The 26446-nt window shown below is 40.5% G+C and overlaps 1 protein-coding gene across 2 annotated transcripts in view; it reads right to left on the bottom strand.

The window, feature by feature from the left end:
- Positions 1–520: 520 nt before the first annotated feature.
- Positions 521–26446, bottom strand: part of LOC146325105 (uncharacterized) — a 62366-nt gene continuing 36440 nt past the window's right edge. The window contains exons 2-9 of one of the 2 annotated variants that reach the window (XM_084720913.1): positions 22578–22791; positions 18580–18634; positions 17179–17269; positions 16618–17063; positions 14990–15154; positions 12864–13025; positions 10690–10824; positions 521–4893 (exon numbers count right to left, since the gene is read on the bottom strand). In XM_084720913.1, the coding sequence (XP_084577039.1) occupies positions 4378–4893; positions 10690–10824; positions 12864–13025; positions 14990–15154; positions 16618–17063; positions 17179–17269; positions 18580–18634; positions 22578–22738 (1731 nt within the window). In that variant the 5' untranslated portion in view covers positions 22739–22791 and the 3' untranslated portion in view covers positions 521–4377. The remainder of the gene's footprint in view (positions 4894–10689; positions 10825–12863; positions 13026–14989; positions 15155–16617; positions 17064–17178; positions 17270–18579; positions 18635–22577; positions 22792–26446) is intronic. The other variant, XM_084720914.1, reaches the window with a different exon arrangement.

Here is a 26446-nt window from a genome sequence, read left to right as displayed (position 1 = left end):
ATATAAATAAATATTTTCCCCTCAAACCTGCGTCACTCATTAATAGTGGAAACTGGGTCGTTCTAAGGGGCAAGGGGCATACATGAGGGAGGCACCTGGTATATTTTCTATCCTGTACAGGGTCCTTTGCTGAGAAAAAATGAGAACCTCTGTTCTAAACTGTTCCTGCCTGTATATTAAGTCATATTCTTTTTTTCAACAAGTGTCTTTACCTAGGACTAGAGTGCTCATTGGAAATGTGCAGCTCATAAACATGATCAAACAGCTGTTATTATTGAAGGATATGCCACCATTTTTCTTTTTATTTCACTTGTTGGAGGCACCTGAATGCCTCTTTACCTAACCTATTCTAAAATGCCTGCAGAGGCGCTTCTACATCTCTGGTTTATTGCTTAATTTTACACAAACACATTTTATTGGAGGCTGCATTTATTACAAGCTACAGTTATTACTGTGAGGCTGCTACACAGGTGCTGCTCTGTTTGTACAAAGCAATAAGAATGCAGGCAAAAGACAAACACACGTTATAATGTGCCACTTTATTAGAAAAGTAAAAACTCACTTTAATATTTTATGAAGGTTAATATAAAACATTACAATCTTTTGCATATCTGCACTGTCACACTATATTTTATTATATTTATTTTATTTTTTTAAACTAAACCCTGTGCTTTAAGAACATACAACATTGGCTACAGCTGTCACAGCAGTATTGGCCCATAATTATATCTGAAGAAGACAATTAACAAACAGCATCTGTATCTGCATGGAAAGCATGAAACATTTTGCATCCACAAAGTACAATGTGTCTGTGATAACCATCTCTTTTTTTTCAACAAATATACTGTATACTGTATGTTACATTGGAACAACATCAGAACAGCAACAGAGTATTTTACACATTTACATCATCATACTGTTATTTGTTTGTGCAATGAACATCTGTCTCAACCAGTGTGGAACAGTGTTCGACAAAATATATATCAGATCAGTGCTTTTCTCTCAGGATAAAGAAAATGTGACACATAAAGTGACAGCCAGAGAAAAAGGATTAGGTGTGATAGCGATTTCCAGCCAGCATTGTCTGAGAGAAGCCTCGACAGAGCTTGTTAAGCGTCTCAGCTGTTTGCCATTTCTCATATCAGGCAGTAGTTGAGCCGTTGGTGCATTGTTGATATGAGACTGGGGTTGGCTTGACCCGCAGCCTCTGCCCTCCCCGCCCCTACCCCACTCATATCACTCCCCGAGTCCCTCAGAATTGGACATCAAAGGCCCCTCCCCTGCACGGAGAAAAGAGAGGTCTGTGTTGGTTATTAGAGGATGAACACAGCTGGGGGAGGGAGTGTATGCAAGGGCTGACCAAGTGGAAGCAAAGTGTGTTTCATCCTCTAAATGCACATGGCTCAATGTTGCAGTGTGTGTGCCGGCCATTGTGTGTGTGTGTGTGTGCAAAAACACATATCTGAAGGAGGAGGGACCTTTGTGTCTGTGTCCATAGATGCACTTCTTCTCTTCCCTCACCTCTATCGCTCTTTCTTGCTCCCCCAGAGTGGAGGATAAACAACGCTCTGTCTTGAACTCCCAGTGGCTTCTCTCTATCTTTCTATTTCTCTCCCCTCCTACTCCTCCAAGTTTTTACTTTGGAAAAGCTTAAACGCTGCTTTGCATCACATGAAAAAAAAAAAAGCACAACAGAAAAGATTCAACAAACAAGAGATCAATTAAGTACCACAATATTTGTTTTCATTTTCATATATCAAAGCATGCACTTTTTTGATCAAGCAGGAAAAAATTGCACCAACAACATAAATGTATTGTTTTCATGGCAGTGGTGTGAGCTATTCAACCAATGGTATTTGTCAGTAGGTAAGAAAAAATAAACAGTGCATTAAAATACAGAGTGCATTTGTTTTTACATACTTTCTGACACAGTAGCATTTATAAATTTATGTTGCTAACCTTTCTAAACCCGTCTTGTCTTTGCACGGTTGTCTCACAGTGAGATCATTCTAATGCGCCCTTCATCTCTTAGCCTGTGAGCAGTTTTATCCCTCTTCACCTCTTATCTTTATGCCCATTTATTAAGCCTCTAATGTTTTGTTTTCTTCCTCTACTCTTTGTTTTTTAATGTTTCCCAAAGCTACATGGGAAAGACATTGTTTGTAATGGAAGAGAACTCTGTGCAGAGGCTGAAGACGAGGGTGGGGAGAGGGCGCAGGGCAACCTTCCAAAGGATACTCGCTGGTAATTTTTATGCCCAGCTCGTTATTTTCCTTGGAGTCCAAGCCCTCTGTTGCTATTTCAACCAGCAGACTTAAGTCTGGTGGGCTATGGGGAGCTCTCACTTTAACTCGAGACCTGCGAGCGAATCAGAATTGTGCTGAGAAACGCCCTGTACAGCATATTAATGCGCAATTAAGCAAACCAGTCCTGCAGCTGTCCAGTGCAAAATTACAATGGTCATAAAATTAGATGTTTACAGCGCCCAAAGGATATGACATATTAACTGCACAGGATGAAGCATCCCATATTATTTTGGACACTCTTCCACTTCCTTATTTTTTTTATATTCTTCTCTCTTTCATTATATTTATATATTTATTTATAGTAATACAGTTAAGGTCTCACATTGTGAAATCGCTCTAGGGAAATTCTTGCACAACCTGCTTGATGTCCCTGACTTGATTGCTTACCCTGCATGACTCTGCCAAGTATATGTGTATCTGTGTCTGCACGTGTGTGTGGGGGGTGTTCGGGTGTGTTAAGCCTCTGGCTACAGATATTTGTCAAATCTGAATGCAGATTGTTAAAGGAGAAATATGTAATATATTTACTGTACTAAATTCTAAAATGACCACGATATGTCATCAGAGATGAGGGAAACATATTAATTTGAAATACTGGCTTCTCTGACAACAACACTACAGCCAGCATGCTCTCCTTTGTAATTTCCATTCTGGGCTGGAAAGTCTGTTTTTGTTTTGGCCTATTTCATGTTTATTCACTTTACATTTAGTTAAAATTTATACCAAATGTTTTTGCCAAATGAGTTATGGTCTGTTTCTAAGAAATGACAAATAATCTTTTAGTAGATGATTATCATGGTTAAATTGAGCAATATGTTAAAAATGAGTCTGGCAGGCAGTCACTGAACTCCAACTCCGGAGTGTGTATTTTCAGAGCAGTGAGGTTTTGTTTGCAGGATAACAGGCTTAACTTTACACTGACAGACAATTAACAGTTCTAAACACCTGATCACCTTATAGCGTAGGACTCGATGTCTCTTGTTCTTGTCAACCTACAATGCTGCACTCATCTTGTGCTCCTGCAGTGTTCCTGCAGCCTGCCTGAGCCTCCTTTAGTCTGGGGAGGAGGTGGTGGGGACAAACAACTCCTTCAACCATAGATCATATATTAAATAGGATTTCAACTTATCTAATATACCGTCTATTCTACAACTCCCTATTTGGACTGCGGTACTCATTTTTAGACACACAAACATATTGCTCCTTTAAATAATCTCATAATTTATATGAAGGCTATATTATTGATCAAAAGTCATATTTTATAGTTATCTGAAGGGCTTTTATTGATAATTGCTAATAAATCTAGGGCACATTTATGGTAAATTGTGAAATGGGGACTTTAGCCTTGAATAATTTCTGTGTTCAAGCAGGCCTACAAATTCTAGGCCCATGTTTGAACAAGCACCACAATGCTGTCTGCCAGGCAACCGGCCAGCGCTCAGAGAACCTGTTTCAGATGTTTGCTTAGGGAGAGCAAAGCACCACAAATCTCTGTGACATCCATCTGCTTATATTACATAAGTCTGAGGCATATGTGTGTGCGTGAGTGTGTATATGGGTGACAATAGCTTAAAGTGTGCCTCATATTCTTAATATACCCATTTTCCTTGCTACTACTGTTTATTTTCAGGTGTGTGTTTGCACAATGCATGCACATTTATTTTTTTAATATATATATATATATATGTTAAAGGTTGTGAGTTACACCACATACTCTTTAAAGAGTACAGTGTTCATATAAAAATAAAGATATTATGGAAAATGATGCACAAACAGGTGAGTATGGTCAGTGACACAGTAGGTTGAAGTTGTATATTCCAGTTTTCTTCTTTTTTTTTTTTCATTAAAACACATTTGGTCCATATTTGGGCTGGACTAGGCTTAGGCTGGTTCTGAAGTACAGACCAATCAAAGGAAGTTTGAACCTGGATTAAGACCCTGTTTGTACCTGATGTCATCACAAAATGGATCCTCATGTTGTTTGTCTATAGAGGGCCTTGCATCTATGTACAGCAGCCTGTTGGCCAGTCAACAGGAGGGTCCCTTTCATGACTCGTGGGCCCTCAGCCAGCTACAGGCCAGTGACATACATCTCCATCCCATCATTGAAAGTGAAAATGGTGGTGGTGCTGGAGCTGTTGGCCCCTTGTTTCACATCGCTGATGGTCTCATAGAAGTTTTCACCACCGGGCAGGCCTCTAATAGGCAGGGCGGTGGGTCCTGAGCCCTGAGGTGCTGCCTGTGCCGCCTGCTGTTGCTGCTGTGGCGGCTGCTTCTTCCTCTTCAGAGTGGCATTACCTCCAGCTGTGACGTTATTGGTTCCCGTCTGCTCACGTTTCCGGTGGGTGTCGATTGTAGCGTATGCGGGGTCAGGTTCAGCCATTGCACATGTGGACCAGGACCTGTCTCCTACCGGCTCGTAGCACGGCTCCTCCTGGGAACGTGCCTGGCCTTGAACACCTCGGCCTCGGCCGCAGGACCCTGCGTTTCTCTCTCCACCAAAGGAGCGTGGGAGGGTCTTTGACCCATTGTTTTCCATAGGTTTCTTCTTCTGGGTTTTACACACGATGGAGTAGGTGTCTGCAATCTGAGAACAGACACAGAAGGAGAGAAGAGCATGGTGTCAGTTAGTGACACTGACCTACAATATAACTCAACCCTACGTTCTGTGTATGACAGCTCCTGAAATAGAAGGTGGCTGTCTATAACCACAACTGCTACGAAGCCTACACATGCCGCGCTGAGCTGGGATTTAAATGAACATCACATGTTTCCCACATTTAAGTCCTATGTTTCTGAGCTAACTATAAGCACATTAAACCTTTGGTAACATTTTATTTGATAGGTTGTACATAAGACTGTCATTACAATGTCATAATCATAACAGCTGTCAAGAACATAAAGGAGTCATTATGAATGTTTGTTATGTTAAGGCTGTTGTCATTAAGAGTCATTCTGTAAATTATGTAATTTTTAATGCAAAATTATCATTGTTTGATGTCTTTGGTGTTTTGACAATTTGACATTAAAGCTACTAAAAAGAACTTTGTTATTTTGTTGATTTTGGCAGCACCTGTGAGCAAAAGCTGTAGCATTTCCACCATAATAACCACAAGTACCAAAAATAAAAATGACATAAATAAAAATCTCTCTTACTAATTTTTAACTGGCAAACGTACAACTAACTGTAACCTTGCCTGAGCAAAAAACAAACAAACAAAAAAACAAACAAAAAAACACGTAAAGAAAGGCTTGATTCATCTGTCTCGTTTGCTTATGTAGGTCATATAGAGACATTACTATTAATGGTGCACTTTGGACTTGTCATACAGAGGTCATTAAATTTTATTAAACAATTTTATGTTTTTGTAACAGTGTCATGAATACTTTCCTGGACTTCAACTAAAGCGGTGCCATTTGCCATAATGATGTCATTAGACTGTCGTTATTATAAAGCCAGTTTGACAACAGAGTGCAGTAAAAGTTAAGTCAGTAAAAAGTTAGGTGATGGACAGACAGCGGCTAGATGGTTTATTTGTTGCTAAAGTAGGCTAACTGGTGTCTGCTGTTAGCTAGTCTGGTGTAGCTGGTGTTAGCTACTTAGCTCAGTTAGCCATGGAGCTAGCTGCCTAATTATCACACTCAGCAAGAAAACCACCTCAGTACTGTATTCCCTATTGTCAAACTGGCCATCGTTGGTCTTGGAGGATGTGTTCGACCCAGTCTGTCCAGGATCTCTAGTCCAGTCGAGCTTAGCGTTGCTCTGTCTCAACAGAGATGAGAAGGAAACAAGATTGTTTACTCCTTAGTTACTTCCATCATCAGCTCCGGAAAAAAAATGTGTTGAATTCAGAATGTTATTAAGACTTTTTAATGCAATTAATTAGTATTCTGAATGCATTTTGTTTTTTTCAGTGGCTATGACAGTGTTATGACACACCCCTCAAATAAAGTCTCACCCAAACTTCCTATATTTATGCATGTCTGTCTGCATGTATGTCAGACAAAAAGGTGCAATATGTGAACATGTGAACAAACATACAACACTGCTAATTTGGTATGTGCAAATGAATGTGTGAGCATGGAGTGTGTGGGTGTGTGCGTAGCAGTTTGCACATGTGTTGACAGAGCTCGCTCTGTGCTGTAACCTGACCTATTTTGACGGGGTAGGATAAGACAGAGTAAACTGTGTTATCAGTCTGTTGAGGTCTCAGCAGAGAGACAGAGTTAGCTCTGCAGTGGATGAACCTGTTAAAATTTCACCACAACTGCTTTGGCAACAGAACAGCGGGTGTATGGTGTGAAAGATTTGGACTACAGCCAACTCACTGAAGAAAAAAAACCCCTGCAAAGTAGTGTTCATTAAGGGACTTTGCTCACATCTATTTTGCTTCAAATGAAGCGTACATGATTTTGTGGACAAAGCGTGCGCATGTGTCTTTAAATACACACACATACATTATCTTGGAGTGAATCATGTAAGATTTGATATCTGAGGTTCACAACTCAGAGGCATGTGTGAGGTCTTGTGGGGAATTCGGATAAACCGGTGCTGTGACCTTTGGCATTTCTGTGTCAAAATTCCACAAGTGGAGCAGAAGAGCAGAGGATTGTGGGACATGGTAATGTTTACCTTCCGTGTTCACACCCAGACCAGCAGCTCTGCTCCAGTGGCCCTGAGAAACACTGGCTATGCAAACTCTCCCACACACACTCACAGATTAGCCTTGTTTTTGTTCCACTCCCAAAAAACTGAAACCTGAGAGCACAGAGACAATGGCCAAGACTCTTTCCGTGTGCACACTCACCTTTCCTTTACTTTCATACCTTTACATTATATGTTTTACATTAGAGAAAATTTGTTGCTCATTTGCTTGGATTTTATTGACTGTCCTTTTGCAAGTTTTATTTACTTGGACATTGTTTCTATGATCAAAATGTTTTATGATCTGTTGTTTATGAAGTTGCTGTGTGAAGCACTTTGTAACACATGTTTAGAAGATTATTCTATAAATAAAGATTATTATTATCATAACATTAGTTAAAGCTACTAGAGTTGCAATCTTCAATCAATTATGAATTGAAAATCAAATTTATTGCTGGCTATTTTGATAGACAATTTATTGGTTTGCATAATTTCTTCAGTAAAAGTCAAAAATCCCCAAAACCTACTACAATGAGTTTGTTATTAAACAGTCTTAATTTAATACTGATGTCTCCATACTACCTACATAAGCAAACAAGACCACGAACAACAGGACTGGCTATTCCTATTTAGCTGTTCCTGTGGTTGGACTGTCCTTGAAATCAGATGAAACGAGCCTGTGTTTACATTTTCCCAGCCAAAGTTCAGACCATCTGCAATCCAAAATATCATTAAAAGGCTCACAGAATCCAGAGATATCGCTGGACGTAGGGAGGATGGCTGAAAACCAACACTGAGTGCTCACGATCTTTGACCCCTGAAGCAGCACTACATTAAAAACTAAAATAATTGTATTAAGGATATAAAGGATACTACTTGGGCTCAGGAACACTTTGGGAAACCGCTGTCAGTAAACAAAGTTTGTCGCTGCTAAAAAAAAGAAGTTAAAACTCTCTCTCTAAACACTATCAGCTTCTCTGGTCCCAAGCTCCTCTGAGTCCACATTTCAGATTGTTTTCAGAAATCATGGATATTGTGATCTTCATCTCCAAAAGGACCATCCAGATTGTTTACAAAAGCCAGCATCTGTGCTGGTATGAGGTTGTGTTAGTGCCCATGGCATGACTGTCACATCTGAGAAGGACCCATTTATTTATTTATCAATGATTACAGGTTGAAAAGTTTTTGCAAACTATTGCATTCAACGTCCCAGCTTTTTTGGAATTGAGATTGTAGTAGCTTTAAACTGTGGAAATATGATTCAAGTACAAAATACTATGACTTTAACTGTGAATATCTTTCTTTCTTTCTTTCTCTCTCTCTCTTTCTGTCTCTAACAGACCTCAACCAGCACACATACCCTGCCCCCACAAATCTCTTGTGTGACCTTTTTGGATAAACAAAGACCCTGGCGTATGCTACAAGTGTGTGCACACAATGTGCAGCGTGTGTGTGTGTGTGTGTGTGTGCGTGTGTGTGTGCGTCTGTGTCTGTGTGTCTCTGTGTGTGCATTTGTGCACACCGAATCTGCTGCTCTGTGCAGCAGAGGAAGGAAGTCACAAGATGATGGGGATTTCAAAACTGGGCTGCAGCTGTTGAGGAAGCCTGTGCATTGTATGTTTTCTTTTCTCCTCCCCTCTGCCTGTGCTCCTTTTCTGTTATGTCTCCTCTGATACTGCTTCAGCTCTCGGCTCAGACCAAGGTTTCATGAAGTCACATTTAATTTCAGCATACAGTGATTATCCATGGAAACACAACAGTATGCATGACTGATGCATCTGTGTGTGATCAACTTTATGAATAGCAAATATGGCACACATTTCCAAACCGTCTGCTAGCGGTCAATATTCATCTGGTGATGATTCGTGCAATGTGATTGGCTGGGGAGGGCAGCGCCTCCTAATAGCCACGAAGGGAGTGGAGCAGAAGGAGAGAGCGCCAGAAGAGAGGAGGAGATTTAGATGGGAGTGGAAACTCAACACCTTTTGACGGCTGCAACTGACAAACTCCAGAGGATACAAAGTATATGGGCATGTTAGGGCAACAACAAACTCTCAAATGGAAAAACACGGCAACTGAGGGAGAGAAAAAGTTTGGAAAAGAAAAAAAAAACAGGAAAGAAAGTTTGAAAGGAAGAAAAAGAAATTGTGAGAGAGAATGCAGTCAAGGCCAGCTGCTCTGTGTGCCAGTCTGATTTGCAGAGGAGGAGTTTAACTCATGAGCCAAACTGCAGAGACTTAACCCCTTAATCTCCACATACAACATCGAAACTCTTCAGATCAGCAGTGGCTTAGAGAACAAACTCACCAACAGATTAAAACTTGTCAGGACTGCTGCTTTATTTTAACTCCTGCTTATCTTGGATAATCTTCTATTTCAATGCATTTATTCTCTGACTTATTAATCAAAAGCTGTATGAAGTAATGTCTCTGTTACAAAAATCAGACTTACTCTTCAGTCATAAACATGCCAACAAAGTTATTAGGCTGGGAAAAAAGACTTCCCTGACAAAAGTTCCCAAACTGCTTGTAACTCTCACTGTGTTCAGCGGAGAGCAAAGACATGGGGACTGAGATTGAAGAAACGTGGGTGGAGTTGCTGCATGTGGAAGCACATGTGGTGGGGTGTGTGATATGATTGGTGAGCGTAGACATCCCCTCTCACCACCATATATACTCTCACATACTTACACAATATCACTGTGTAATAAATATGTTTGTTTTAACTTTAAAAAGTTCAGTGTCTGGGCTGCCTTAAAATTTTAGGATGGCTGAACCTGAGAAATAGAAAAGTGAAATCAAGCTAAATTTGCAATAATTCAAAACAAATACATTTGCTATTAATTTAGGTGCACTTCAGAAAACATGTTCAATAAACTTAAGTTTTTAGGTTGAACCAACATCTCTTGCCAGTCACCCTGGCAATTATAACATTTAATATTTATCATATTTAATGAAAATCTAAGTGCCAGTGAGTAGGGATTGAATTTAATACTAATCATCATCATGGTTTGCAGTGTTTTCATTACTGTGTGAGCAAACAACCATTATCTTAAAGTTTATTAGAGACACACAGCAGGGTTTCATCACATATGTTTTCTTCAAACTATAAAAAAGAATGGTTTCAGGAGAGTTTTAACTCTCACACAATTCATAATTGTAAGTCTGCTAATATGCTGAACATGCTTCTTGAGTAACTTAATTTATGGAGTGGGTTGAGCCTTGTTCAGCTCATCACTTCAAGGCAAAAGACTTCAAGTTAGAAGAACTTAGACATAATATTTGTAAGTTCAGAAGTGGTCTGAAAATAAATTGTAATTTTAAGTTCGTTTGTAGCCTACACAAGAGTCAGGGCTGATGACATTCTGTCTAATGAAGCACAACAATGCACCGTTATAATTTAGCAATAATTATTTGGCAGCAGGTGACGCTGATGTCTGATCCGTCTGGTGAGTTTTCCGTTGTGAGACTGACAGATGAGTGGGGGCTGGGAGATTGGGGTCAGAGTTCAGGCAGGGGGGTTGGGGTGCTGCATCCATGTAACGTAACCTCTGGCTGCAAGAAGAAACCCTGTATGACAGGGGGTCACAGGGCAGCGCTGTTATGACGGCGTACCCAATCAAAAGGGGCGCCCCGAACAGTAAACACAGCAGTCACAAATCAGAGACCTGTCCGTCTATCCGTCAGCCTGTGGTCCCTCTTCCTAACTACCACACACACACACACATTCATATACTACCTCCTTTGCGGTTGGGGGTGATGGGTGCCCCTGACCGTTCTCTCCACGGAGTGGTGGTGGGTGCAAGGTGATGATATCATCTTCCTCTGGAGGCTTCCAGATGTACTGCTCCCCGTTGCCCATGAACACGGCCTCCTGAGAAACAAAATCAAATTGATGAGCTCACAATTAAACATGTTTTTACATACATAGAAAGTGTTGAGTCATGAACCAGACCACCAGGTAACTCACAAAAATTGTGTAACAGAGAAAAAAAATATATTTATTAAATCAAGGGTATGTGGTAAATGCATAGGACACTTCTGGAAAAATTAGAAATGAAAATGATTATGCACTATTCATAACATCTACATCAGATATTGTCGAACCTAATCAGTCGCTTGACTGTGAAAGGCAACACAACAACTTTGACCTCTAAATTCATATCTGGCAAAGTAATTGGACATCACTAAACAGCAATGTAGGTAGCTAGTAAATCAAAATTGCTGACATAAAGTAAAAAATAGCCAAATTGTGGACAATACATTGTTGCAGGTAAAGTGGGATGTCTCGTATGCATGTGAGTGTGTGAAAAAGAGAGGTTTGGATGACAAACGATAAATGTCTCTATATCTACAATATCTACCTATGTTAAATTATTTGGCTTTTTACTTGTTTTTTGCTCGCCAAAAGTAGCTTTCATGTCAAGATCAAAAGAAACGGATCACCGAGTGGCACTGTCAAAAGGAGAGTAGGCGTCTGCATCCTTTCAAAAGCAACTATACTTAAAAATGACAAACTAATTACTAGATGGCTTGTACTATGCAAGTGTCAAGGATTGCCTGCTGAGTTGTTGACTTTTCAGCAAGAGTTAATCAGTTGCTCTGTGAACCTTCATGCAAATATATTCAGACACAGATATCCTGTTGACAGACAGACTGATCCACTGACATACAGACAGCGCTGCAAAACATAACCCCCATTTAACTCTACTGGTAGAAGTGTTTTTTTTTTCTTGTGTGTATGTGATCCTTTTCTGAGAAACGAAAGAAAACTATCTAATACAAAAATGGACCTTATAATAAAGCAATAACCAAACATGTAACTGCTCCTGTTAAATTTTTTTTCAAAACCAATTAGAAACCAATTAGAAAGAATGTAGTGGTGTGTGCACACGCGACCAGGGATGATTAAGCTTTTATATGGTCCTCCTGTGCAGTGAGAGTGAGTAATAGAAGCCGGGGCAGAGAAAATGACTTCAATATGTGAACATTATTTATCCCCATACTGGCTGCTGGCTACCTGTTAGCTGTTTCTAGATAGACTTGCTGATAGATTCACCGGGAACACACACACACACACACACACACACACACACACACACACACACACACACACACACACACACACACACACAAACACACACACACACACACACACACACACACACACACACAGAGGCAGCTTGGCCGCCTGCCAAGCTCTTACATAATCCATCCTTCCACTCTTTACTCTGGCCACTCTAATACCATGCTGTGCAGCACAGCACACAGGGGCAAAGGAAGGGAAGAAACACACAAACACACTATCAAGGATTTAGCAAGCACAGATTAAAGGTGCAGGTCAGCAACTGGGCTGACATCCACGGCAAAGACAAACAGTTTAACCACCATTATCAATCTCCTTAAATCACCAACACAAAAGACATAGTCACCTGTTTCATGCCCTGCCAAACACACACACAAAAAACAGACACATATGCTTAAAAAATGGATATGTGTGCCAGCTTATCCATGGGAGAGGCTGATTGCCATCCGATCATTGTCCTTCTATTTCCCTTTCAAAACTGCTCTAAAATGTGGCCTTGACTGTTTAGAAGACATCCCAGCTGGCAAATACAATTTTTTCATGTGATTAAAATACATTCAAATTAAGGTAGAAATTAAAAAAAATAAGTTACTGTGAGTTAATGAGGCTGGTTGGCTATTTTGCCAATAAATGTGAGTAAAATCCAATGAGAAGACACCAAGACACCAAAATAGCTCAGTCCTGAAGTCTGACTGTAAAAAGCTGTTTGTTTGTGGACAGCACCCTCTGGTGGTAAACACACAGACCTACAGTTGGATGAGGGGCCTGTTTGGCTAACACAATGCACAAGGTTGATACCGAGCATATTGATCCAATGATTCCCGTACCTTTGGGAAGGAGTGCAGGTGAAACGGCTCCAGCGGTTTGCGCGGAAACTCCTGGCTGCGATGTAGTGGAGGAGGAGCTGCAGAGGGTGAATCACTCACACTCGACTGGCTGTCTGACTGGCTGTCAGCCCCGTTATTTTCCTTCCTGTTTGTCTTGTCAACCTTGAAGTATTGAGTCACCAGTGAAAACATTACAGTGTACATAACGCTTTAAGTGAAAGAATACAGCATGTGCTGTGATATCATGGTAAATGTCCAAAATCCTAACAGAAACATGAGCCTAAAAGCTAGTTACACTACAACTAAATGCTAGTTACACTAGTCTTTAGTTCTTGCTGTTCCTTGTGAGAAATCTTGCTTGCCACCATCCTCTACTACGGAAAAAATACTGGTATGTGGCAACACTTTTTAACCACAGCTGATTATATCATATACCAATGCTCTTCTTCAGGCTGATTAACATCACACAAACACCTACTTAAGCAGTCATAGACACCATCACATGACGTAAGAGCAACGGCAATGGTTTGGTCTCAACAGTGGAAGGGACACACAGTGAAAAACGCTGGCGACGTTAATGATATCTACAAAGTACAAAACCTGCCGGTATGGACAAAGTTACACTATCTGTGCAGTGCAGTGCAGAGGAAACAGAATAAGTTTGACTAAAAATTTGTAAAGACTAAATCGCTTGAGGTATGGACTGACCTGATAAGTGTTGTCAGTTGATATTTCAAACATAAAATCTGCACTTGACATGAGCTTTCAAGCCCCCTTCTTTTTAGCCAATCAAATGCTAGCACATCATGCCTAAATTGGTTGTCACGCAGGCGCTGCCTCTGGGAGGGCACATCAGAATTATCTAATACGGCTTCACTCCAAAGATAAAGTGAAAAATAGTTTGCTGAAATACCTGCATGGACAATTCTGTCCTTCCAAAATATTGGTAGGGACATGTCAGTACTATCTAAATGCAAACCTATAACCTTGCATGAGAGATAGATGTCACCAGTCAACACAGAACATAGAACATAGATTAGGTCAATTAACTGACTCAACAAGTCATCTCAAATCACTGTCTTATGCTAAAGATATGGGACTGTTTTTCGCTGAGAACTTATAATAAATTGTGATAAAGGTGCGCGTTGATTAAAAGGATGTCACTGTGAGGTGCGCACGCTTCCACAGGAGGTATTTAATGATGTGACGAGGCTCAGTTGTGAGAGCATGCAGAGGTTTATAAGTGCAACAAGTTTTTGGAAAGTGTTTCTCAGGACACCCTATAGAGAGGCGAAGTCACGCCCCCTCCGGTAGACCACCATGGGACCTAACTTCTTAAAAAATATGAACCGTGGTCTATGGCGAGAGACAAATTATTTTTTGATCCCGCCTGAACTGTGCCATGAATTATACATACGATGTTTTTCAATTTAAAAGATAATTTTACAAGTCAAGAAAGTTCTAAAACTTCTGAAGTATCAGACTGTGAAGATGTATGATTAGGAAGACTACACACCCAGAGGTCGTGCAAGTGGCGTCCTGATTTTCTCCCTCCAAGAGCTGATGCTAGTATCTGAAGCTATGATGCCTGTGTGTTTTCGTACCAGGATGTAGTCACACAGCAGCAGGTCTTACTTGTTCTTTCTCTTCATGGCTCAGAAGAGAACAGGAGTCACTGGATAAAACGCTTCAGGTAAATTAACCTTACAAGGTAAGTGAGATTGGTGTTGGTGATGTTTATTATGTGAGACAAGGCATGTAGTTCACTAGTGATTTCACATAAATCTAAACTAAACTGCATCAAACCTATGCTAAACTGGGACTTTCTTGACTTGAAAGATTATGTTTACACACCGGAAGGACTTCACCTCTCTATAGCTCCAGGACCACAGACCTTGTTGCTCATGAGAGCAGAGACCTGATTTTGCCGAGGCCTTGCATGAGGGACCTGCTAACAGACTTGCTAAATAAGCTAATCCATCTTCTGGTTATTTCTCTAGTCGTGGAAATCAGTCCATCTGCTTCTGTTTCTGTGCATTTTCCTCTTTTCTACACACTTCAGGTTATTTCTAGTATTGGATCTGACTAATCTCAATAATTCTGATAAAAATCTATGCATACTTTACCTTTCTGAACTTCCGTATGGAAGCGTACTCAGCTGCAGTTGGATCTTGGATGGCCAGAGAGTTAACAGATGACAGAGGAGACCTGTTGACCCCGCTCGCACCATTACCTCTTCCTGTCATCGGCCCGTTAATGGTGCCATTCCCCCTGCCATTCCCTCTTCCACCCTGTGAGAAAAAATAGTCAAAGACAGACACCAGTTTTTGTTACGAGAGATGTCAGTTACAAACAAATCACAAATACTCAAAACACACAATTTGATACAAAGCACCACAAACAAGCCCCGAAGATAATGTCATTGAAATTGCACAGCTGCGACTCACTTCAGACTTACATACACAAGCTGATGTTGCACATCAGCAACAGACAAACACAGAAATAACTGTTACCATAATTTCCTGGAGGTAAGTCTTTTACTCATTGTGTAGGACTCACAGTTTCTGTTTTTAATGGTATCACGCGTAAGTTTGCAGCAGATGAAAATATCAAAATGTCCAGTTGGAAATACACCAAATAGACCACATAAATTCACTAAAATAAAAATGGGATATCTTAAAAAAATCTAAGTGAATTGCTTGTGATTATTTTCTATTCAATACTGAAGTTTGCTCCAAGCTGTGAATAGAGCTGAATTAAACATTAACTTGCAAAAATGACTTTAATTGGCACATCTGGCTGAGTGGGCACTTTACACAGTGTTTAAATGAGGTTTGGGGGATTTAACTCTGGCATGTTAAATTAGCATTTAACCTTTTATTGTACAGTTGAATATGATCACGTCCCATATTTGTCCAGATGAGGAAAGGACAAAGAAATTAACTTGACATCAACAGGTGCGGTGCTAACAGAACAGAACAATACTCTGGCACTTTCCTTTTCCAAGAGAGGAAATGGAATATTCACATTTTGCATCATCTGTTTTTTAAGCACTTGAAGATTATATCATCACTACAGCATACATCAGACAGAGTGCAGTTTTTTGCAGTGAGAGGTGTTTTTTTCAAGTTGTTTTCTAGGGGACGCCTCGCATTTTAAATGAGAGACAACAGATCCAATAAAAACTAATTAAATTATCATAGTATAGCTGTCATTTTAGCATTTAATTGATAAGAAAACTGTGATGCAGACTTGCAGTCACAGCTGGGAGAGAAAACATGATGATACTATCCATGAATTCAATCTATCATTTGATCATACTGTCAGCTACTGTTAACTAATGAAGGACCAGTGGTTAAATAACCTGAAATGAGACAGTTAATTTCATAGGTGCGCTCTGGGGCCTACAGTTTTTTGCAGTCGTGAATAAGCTTTGGTCAGTACTGAATCCATTTACATACAGTCTGCATTACTAACATGCATTTTGGTCAAACAGTTAATCTCACCACCAAAACTCACTCAAGCCACCAAAACACTTCATTTATATCTGAAAATAAGCTCGTCACGGGCAACAATTCTCACTCAGAAAGCATACACTGTCACTGAAAACACACTGACCTAAAAGACGCCATCAGGAGTTTTCTGTCTGATAAATGTAAATCACTGGATGTGTGTGTGGCAGGCCAGTTCCACAGGGTGCTTTACAGTCAAATCATAATTTAAGTTTGCAGTGTATATGTGTGTATGTACGTACATTTCCATGCCCGTTCCCACTGCGAGCTCCGTTGGCCTGAGCTGGGGGGCTCTGGGCAGCTCTGACTGTGGCCGGAGTGTTGTTTGACGTGGGAGGCGGGGCAGCAGGTACCTTCGGGGCTGAGTCACCTTCTCGAACGCCTACACTTTCATACAGCCCGTCATCCAGGCAGTGGGTGGGGGTGGGGTTGTTCCGTATGCCCACCTCGGTGTAGGTGTGGTCTCTAGCTTCCCCTCCTCCTCCTCCCCCTCCTCCTCCTCCTCCTCCACCACTTCCTCCTCCTCCTCCTCCATCTCCTGCCTCCCCTCCTCCCCCCTGGCCAGATCCCTGGGGGCTGGTGGGGATCTGGGGAAGCTGGCGCCCATGGGAAGGCCGCAGGTCTGTCTGGGAGCGCCGGCTGTGGAGGAGCAGGAGGTCCATGCTGGCTGGACGGCTCTTACTAACAGCTGCACAGAAAAGAAGAGGAAGAGGAGGAGGGCGAGAGAGGACAGGGCTGAAATAGTAACAGCTCAGGGTTGTGTATCATAGATTGTCACATACAAACTGTCACTCATCACTTACAGTTTCCATTGCAGGGGAAGCGATTGATCTCGTGCAACCTGGTGTCAGATTTGCTCATAGAGTTCAGTTTAGGATGTCGAAGGGTGCCCTGCTGTCACAAACATGTGGACAGATTAACACAGGCATAAAACATACCAACACATGTATATGCATTAGAGCTGCAACAATTAATCCAGTGGTTTTATACACTGGGGTGTGTGGACAAACAGGGCTCCTTGAATGGGTTGTAGGGGGTCCCAAGCAAAAGGAGGAGTAGAAACCTTTAATTTAACCTTTAATCTGGCACAACAAGGGAATGAATAGGCTTGCCCAATTGCAATTTATACTAATCTCAGTTTAATCATTGATTGAGCATTAAGACTTTATTAGCTTCAAACCTAAAAGAAAAAAAAATCTCAGAAAGGAATCCTTAAGGCAAAATCCTCTAAAACTGGAGGTCCATGGTTTAAATGTGCGTCTATTGTGGGGGTCCTCAACATGAGAAAGTTTGGGAACCCATGGATTATTCAATTTGAAAGAACTAAAGGAAAATTAGCTGCAAATGATTTTAATAATTCATTAGTAATTTCTGTAATTTTTTCTAGCAAAAATGTTAAATACTTGCCGGTTCCAGTTTCTTAAATGTAAGAATTTGCTGCTTTTCTTCGACATTTATAATAGTAAATGAAGACTCTTAGGATTTGGACTTTTAGTCAGACAAAGGAGGCTATTTGAAGACGTCCCTTTGAGCTCTGGGAAACTGTGTTAAGCATTTTTCACAATTTCTTTTAGAGTGAATGATTATTTTGAAAATAATCATTTTACATTTACGCATTAAAAAGACAAAAAATGTGAGACATACGTTGTATATTTTGTTGAGTTGTGCACTTACATTATTCCAAATGTTTCTAATAATGGCCTGACGCAGAGAAATCCACAATTTATTCCAGGTAATAGTGCGTTTCCTGCTAGCTGTTGCTAGATAGTTGCTATAACTTCCAGGAAAACACAGCATACATTGGATACATCAGGGAATGAAGACGGAAGTCAAGTGACTAAACGTAACATGAATAAAACTTTAATATTACCTCTTCCTGCATCATGTCTGCCTGCGTCATGTCAGATAGATTTTCATCAGCTATGGTTGCAACTCCCATGAGCCCATGCTACCTCACATCCACTTGATATCATCAAACTGTCTTTTCTTATTGATTTAATGTGAGAGAGAGACCCCTTGCTGCAGAATTTACATATTGTGCATTTAATCGATGGGGAATTGATAATGAAAATAGTTGCAACCTTAATATGTCTGTGTACATCCAGCATTTCAGGGAGAAAGGATGCATGGAAAAGAGCAGAAGGAGATAGAGAGACGGGGAGTGGGGGGCTGAGAAGAGGGAGTAAAATGAAAGCATGTCTCACCATATTTACAGATGTCCCTTTCTCTCCGGCTGGGGGGTGCTTGCTCTTGCTTTTTCTGACACAACATCAAAGTGAGGAAGGTCAACGGGAGCCGGTGGACAGAGAGAGAGAGAGAGAGAACATAGACACACACTCAGCTCGGAGCAGATAGATACTATCAGCATCCAACCCTGGTTAGGGCACGAAAGTCCTTGGTTAATAAGAGCCCAGTCAAACAGTGAGTGGAGTGTGACTCAGGTTTTTTTGCCAAAGCGGAGGATGTCCTTCACTGAGAAACTTTTTCTTTTCCGAGTCTTTTCATGATAACACCAATCAAACTCACAATTATTATTTTTGCAGTTTCTTTCATGCAGCTTCCCTTTGCCGTTTCACTTTACTTTCCTCTGGTGCGCGTCTTGTGCAACAAATGTATCCAGTGTAGTGTTACTTGGATCTCTGGAGGAGTCTGTAGCTATAGGAAACGGTTGATATGGTGAGAGAGAGTGCCGAGATGAAGAAAGAAAGGAAAAGCTCCTGGGTGCAGGTGTGAATGTGAGAAGTGTTCTACCCCCCACCCCCTTTTCTCTCACGTCGGAGGTTGAGGATCTGCCTCTCGTATTAGGTGAGATCTTACTGCTGTGCTGCAAAACACAATGTAGCAATAAATAGCATTTCTGGTTTGCAAATAGGTGCAGAAATCCTGCAAATATCATCTTATTATAAAAGTTGCTTGAAATATAACAGAATATAAGAAATGCCACCATTATATGGTGCAATGTTTACCTTATACACTATAATGATAGGACAGACACTAAAACAAAGAGCTTATGTAGTCACTAACTTATACATCACATGCATAGTGTTGTATTTTATTTATATATTTCATTTTTGTGTGTGTCTATGTTTTTTTCTAATTAAAAAAAGGTATATTTTGAGTTGCGTTCCCTCCCACTTCCTCTTTATGTATTTATCAGCATGTGCAGTATGTCCAGTTACTGTTGTTTGGGTCTGATGTTTCCGAAATTAACATGTACCTATGGATGTTTGCATGTATATATGTATGAATCAGGGTTTTCCCTGTTTTCTTTTTTTTTTTTGAGACAAGGGCATCAAAGGCTGTAAAACATTCATGGCATGTGCAGCTGTACACAGTTTAGACACGCACCTTTAGAGCCTGACAGTTAAGTGAAAAAAATCACAATTTCCATTTTTCCTCAACAACTTGAAGGCAGAAAGAGAAAGTGGAGAGAAAAGTGAAAAAAGGACACAGAGCCTGAAAATCATAAATTTTCCATAAATGTATTAATATAAAAAAGAAGAAGCACTAAAACCCAATAGATAGAGGTGCATACTATTTGTCCAGTGTAGTAATAGTATTTAGTATTGATTTGGAGTCACTGAATTGAAATAACTGAAATTGTAATAATAATAATGATGATGTAATATTTCTATTCAAATATTATGCAAAATAACCTGAATACACATTAACAATCAAAATAACTTAGCATGAAAAAGTCAGTCAGCACAATGGTGTTGAAAAAAACATTGGTTTTGTGTCATTCAATGGTAATTTATGGACGGCCCCACTTGTTGCATCTGATGGGGTAGAGACAGAACCAACAGAAGACATCTTGTACAATAATGATTCAGAGTTTATAACTGTGGGATCGTTGTCACACACTTTTAATGGACTTAATGAACTGACAAGGTACTCGGAGTAGGACACAAGCACGGCACTTTTAACAGCTTTTGACGTATTAATCAAGCAAAATAGCCACCCTGACATGCCAATCTGTCAAGTACAACTGCTCATAAAGTGGCTATGAGGTAAGGCTGTGTCATTCTCCCATCGCCTCCACGATCGAGTGCCACGTGTAACGTTTAAGTGCACCGAAGCACTTGCTGATAACAGGCACAATAATTTTGTTTTTGTCTAAAAATGGTGGCAACTTTTAGTGCAGTTAGATAGGCAGGGAGAAACCTGGTATGTAAACTGACATTGGATGGATGACAGCTGTCCGTCTGGGTGCTCCTGCATCATGCTCCTCCATGTCCATTCTAATTTGACTGGTGGTAAATACGAATTCTGAGGTCTTTGCCAGTTTAAACGCACAAAATAAGAAAACCCTCTTGTTTTTTAGCTTTTAGGAGCCCAAATCCTACAGCCAGTCAGGTAATCAAATATGCTATGTCAACAATCAGCGTTGTTGCATACAAATAATTTAAGAGATAGGGGTCCTTTCAACCTGCTTCCATCAAAGTGGACAATCCTGACATATACAACTACCTTACTGAATCTCCAGGTAATGAATATCAGACCTCTGTCACCTTTCACATCATTAAGACACTTAATTTGACTTTTTAGGTAATCTGTCTATACTGTAAACTGACATCTGTGCCGCTCTGTTTTGATAGCCGTTTGTGCTTCACATGGTGACTGTTAAATACAAGACAAGAGAAGAAGAAAGAGGTTGGTTTTACATTAATTTATACTGTTCACAAGGTTCATCATCAGTTCAATCTATGTGAATTATTAATGCTAAAATACCCTCTTATCTCAGCACTTTTTTGAGTGGACAGAGTGTTAAACCAGAATCCATTCTAAAAGCAGATGTTTTATGGTAGGGCCATATTTTTTCACAGTAAAAACTTTTGTTTCACTATCACTAAGATTCTCACCTTGATTTACAGGGACAATCATCACACATGCCATTTACTCAGTAACATAATTAACTAACCTGTGATGAAGTGTTTGACACAGACACTGTACTGACTGGCTGCTTTCACAGTGCTTGTTTTCACCCAAAGAGGGGCGAGGTCTTTCTTAAGACAGGGACATGACATCAGCTTACACTCATGCAGGGGATGGGTGGTGGGAAAGGGGAGGAGGAGTTAGAACAGGAGATGTATCTTGCATCTTGCTACCTGTTCTTTCATATGGAAAATTCAAAATAAAAATTTTAAAAAAGAAGTACCACAGTCAGCTGTGTCAGATCCATGTTACTGGAGTTGCTATTGTCTCCTCCAGTGAGCTGGAACTCAATCCTATTCGTGCAAACATATGGCCATCATACCCCTAGGGGACCATGAGACGGAGAAGAGAGCTCCCCTTGGAGATGTTCATAATAACATGGCATAGGGGAGGGTTTAAGGTAAAAATGCCATGAAGGCACCAAAATGTGAAGAATGGCATCCATTATTTTGCAAGTTTTAGATTAAGGTCTTATAAAATAGATACTATAATCCATATAATCTCAGAGAACCAATGCGGGGTGGGGCATTTTCAAATAAATTGCAGAAAATCAATAGTATTAGGCCTCCTTCCAGGATCTATTGCTTTTGCACATGACAAAGTGAATTTGAACTGGAGAACTACTGAACAGTCAACATTACCGATATCCAGTTGGGGGCATCATTCTTTAGATCTTAACAATAGTGTGATTTTACTTCCATGACATGAGCCGGTTTGACATTTCTCTACATCCTTATCTGTGTATCCCATGGCAACAAAGCCACAGTGCAGCCTCTGATTGGTCCCTGAGGGTTGTGAAAGAAAAAAAAAAAAGACCATAGGCTGTTCCATTGCTCTTGCCTGGCTCAGAGTCTGATCCTCTTTAAACCGCAGGGTGCTCCATTGCTTTTGCCTGCTGAGGAGTCTGCTTAAGAGAAGGGGTGACGTGAGGCTGCTCTGACTCTGGCCTGTCTCCTCAGTGTCCTGTAAACATCATTTCATCTGATCTGACACTCGCAGCCATTAACATTCATTACTGCCACTCGGCTCAGAGCAGTGGATAAAAGAGACGGAGAGGATGGATGGAGGGAGGAGGAGAAAGAAGGGAGGAGAAGAGTTCAGAAGAAGTTGAGAGACATAAAAGAAGGAGTGGATGATGAGAGTGATCTGGGAGGGCATGGAAAGCTGGCAGCAGAGATGATAAAACTCTGGCTGTCCTCCTTTTTTAATTTCAATCCGCCCCCCTAGTTTTTTTTTTTTCCCCAAGTCACGTGACCAGTCCTCTTACCTTTGGCAGCCAACGCAGACGAGGACAATAAGGATGGTGACCACGAAGGCGGATGCTGCTGCAATGGCTCCCAGAAGCAGCAAGTTCTGGTAGGTACTAGGGTCCCCGACATTTGTCTTGCCTTCATCCATGACACCCACTCCCTCTCGCTTCTCACTCATTCACTTCCACTCGAGCTAAAACTCTGCCACACAGACCGTCTGCTCAGGAAAACCTGCAGAGATATGAGGGGCGGAAGAAAGAAGAGAAAAAGGCACAACATATGAGTGACATGAGAGATAAGAACAAACTGAAGAAATGCTGCAGAGAGTGAGGCGAGAAACTGTGTGTGTGTGCTCGGTTTGCCTCTGGCTTTTTGTCACTGTCTCTTTCTGACATATCAGTTTCTATTTTTGACTCACTAGCAGAATAATGCACAGAAAATAGAACACCTTACAAGGCAGCCAGTATGAGCACGCCAAAAATGTTTCATCACGCTCCTTCTTTTTATTGTTAAAAAAAGATCAAAATGATACCGTAACATTCGCTTGACTAGCCAGAGAGTTTCTTGTGTTGGTTTGAACAGGAAAAACCAACTGAGCTCCCCAGAGTAGCGTCTTTCTGATGGAAGGACCAGATCCACTGCTGCTACACTTCATTTCCTGGCAGAACACTTTCTTTTTTCCTCCAATCAACAGTGGTTCAAACACTCACTACAAGACTTTCAATTTTTTAAACAGTGCTTCATATTGTAGTGAGTGTTGTACTACAAACGAGGTAACACTTTCACCTCTCTGACGCACAAGAGCAAAAGAACCCCTCCACAGCCACCCACTCCACACACACACACACACACACACACACACACACACACACACACACACACACACACACACACACACACACACACACACACACACAGTTAGACAAAATGATCTCTGAGGGGATCTGCATGCATTATAGGGGGGTAAACATTGTACTTTTCACTCCACTGGATTTATAAGACAGTTGCAGTTATATACAGTACATTTTGCAAAATAAGGTTTTATGTGCAAAACATTCAGTGTGCTCAGAGAATACAATGTGTTGTTGAAGTTTTAAAGAAATATTTTTTCAGAAATAAACGTATTCTCTTTCTTTTTCAAAGCGAGATAAGAAGTCAAGGTGATTTGGCTCGCCTGCCTTTGCCCAAAGCAAATAAAATAAAACCCCAACCAAGATCTCTGAAGTGTCTTATTTACATGATTCTTTTGTTTTTTAGATGTTCATGAACAGAAATGTAAAATAAGAGTTTGTATATGATGTATATGATATAAGAATATGATATAATTACAACAGTTATGCTTTATTTGAAGGAGTGTGTGTAAGACCGCCATGACACTGTCATAAGCATGACATGACACCCGTCATTAACAAGACTGAATCTTTGTGAGTTATGTCAGTTATGTTGTTTCCTAATGTAAAGTTGACATTGAAGTAGATGTCTTTGTTATGACAACTTGACATTGACCAGACAACATAACCAGTCATAAACATGTCATAGCAGGCCTCATTCAAGTTTAAAGAAACTTTACATTAAAAATGACACAATTGCCTGAATGACACTATATTGACAACAGTCATAAACATTCAAGACTCCTTCATGTTCATGACAGGTGTCATGTCATGGCTATGATGGTGTCATGTCAGTCTTATGCACACTCCTTCAAATTCAGATTAGTGTATTTACTGTGCACATTGCTGTATTGGTATTGTATGTTTAAATAAACAATATCAACACTTTCTCCACCTCTGATTAGCCCTGACTGTGTGTAAAGTCCTTTAAATTCTTAATAACTATTACCTAGTTTCAAACAAGGCGTTTACCCAATTTGATGTCACCATTAAAACTTAAATAATTAAACTGATGAAAACTTAACTTATATATAGTAATTGCAAGGACACATCAACTTGCTAGGAAACATCTGGAGAGTTGTCCTATCAAAAGCAATGTAGACAGAAAGTCAGTGTAGTATCACAAGCTGTAACACAATGACCAAAAATATCAGTTTTAGGCCACTCTTTGGCTTACTTAACTACAAATCCTTTGTAAATGCAGGTTATTACTTTGTTATATTTAGATACAGGTTTCAAAATTACACTTGCCAAACTCCAAATGCAGGTAAATGTCAGGGTCACTGGCCAGGTGGCAGATACATTTTCTATTTTTGAGGGCCAGGTCCTTGAGGTCTGCGCCCTGCAGACCTCAAGGGTTGGAATCCCTGTTCGGACACAGCCTCTCTGTGTAGAGTTTCCATGTTCTTCGTATGTCTATGTAGGTGTCGTCTGGGTGCTCCAGTTTGCGCCACCATCAAAAACATGTATACTAGGTCAACTCTCCTGTTAGGACCCCTGACTAAGGTGCTGGCTTTGAACTGGAGGTGGTCCCCGGGTGCCACACAGCAGCTGCTCACAATACTATGAATGCAGAAACTGAATCTGACTGTACTTTGTATGTTTTTATGCATCACAATAAAGTTTACCTTTACCTTTATAATTATCTCTTTAAATGGATGCTAAAGATGAGTTTGCATACTACAAACCTGAGGCAATTATTTCAGTCAAGTGATGCTTGATCCTGTTTTATGACCAGTAAAATTGTTTATTGCTGTTTTCTCAGTTTACCTGCCATTGGCAGATGAGCCAAGAAATTCATTTTGGATCTTGTTTAGATACAGTATGAATACTGAATATTCAGTATGCAGTGAATGCTGGAAACCTTGTTTTTTATTCATACTGTATGAGTACAGTATGAATGTATGAGTACAGTATGAATGGAGAAACAAGTTAGATAAAGACTTAACTGAATACATGCAGTTTAGAATTAGCTTGAAATATCAGATTTATCTACTTTTACAAAAGCTTGATCAGTTAGGCTAATGGTACTTGCATTGTGTTTTGTAAACTCTACGTCTAAAATGCTCCTAGTTCACATCATTATTAAACAGCATTTTGAAAAGATATTTTGACCATAGTTCATGTTATGGTCAATCTAATTGGGTCGTATATAAAACAACTAATGTTAGATTTGTCAGCTAGTTAGAGTTACACCTGACATCCACTGGGTGCAGGCCTGAATATTCATTAACAAGCAACCTCCACGTAAGAACTAGTTTGTGTGGCGCAACCTGTTTTAATTTAGTGAAGCGTAAATCTCCATCATACAGTATACACGCACAGTAAATATCTATGTTATAAGTAGGTGAAGTGTGAGCTTGGTGCAAGCAGCTCCTGAAGCAGAGTCTCCAAAATGTCACTTGAACAGAGAATATGTTCAGTTTGAGGTACAAATGTGTTCACAATTACTGACTTATCTGCACAAGACATTTGGAATTTTTCAGTTCTCAATACCTGCACTTGCTGCTCTGCACATTGTATCCCAGGGGCACAACGACAAACACATGCATACACATGTGCATTCCTTTACAAACTGAGACAATGGTAGCAATGTGGTTAAAGTATTAGATTAGAAAGAAAGCTGAACATCGGGGATGCAAAATGACAAAGCAGGCAGTGAGCAGAAGGAGGTCATGGCAAGCTCCTGTATATATTGTGTGTGTGTGTGAGAGAGAGAGCGCATGAGATTGTGGAATATACCACCACAGGATCTGGCTCTGGCTTTCTGTTTCTTGGAGATAAAACTGCATCTTTTTTTCCATGTCCTCTTTTCTTGGTCCCTCTCCCTCTCTCCTCCACCAGATCTCCTCTCTTCCTCCTCCTCCTCCTCCTCCTCCTCCTCCTCCTCCTTTTCTCCTCTCCCTCTCCCTCTCTCTCTGTCTGTCTGCCTGACCCTGCAGATATGTGAGGCGATGCACGGCGAATGAATTAGCAGAGCAGAGGCCTCAGACAGC

Source organism: Lutjanus erythropterus, chromosome 6 (assembly GCF_056507025.1).
Source record: "Lutjanus erythropterus isolate fLutEry1 chromosome 6, fLutEry1.hap2, whole genome shotgun sequence".
Classification (NCBI taxonomy): domain Eukaryota; kingdom Metazoa; phylum Chordata; class Actinopteri; order Lutjaniformes; family Lutjanidae; genus Lutjanus; species Lutjanus erythropterus.
This window is presented reverse-complemented; position numbering and strand designations above follow the sequence as displayed.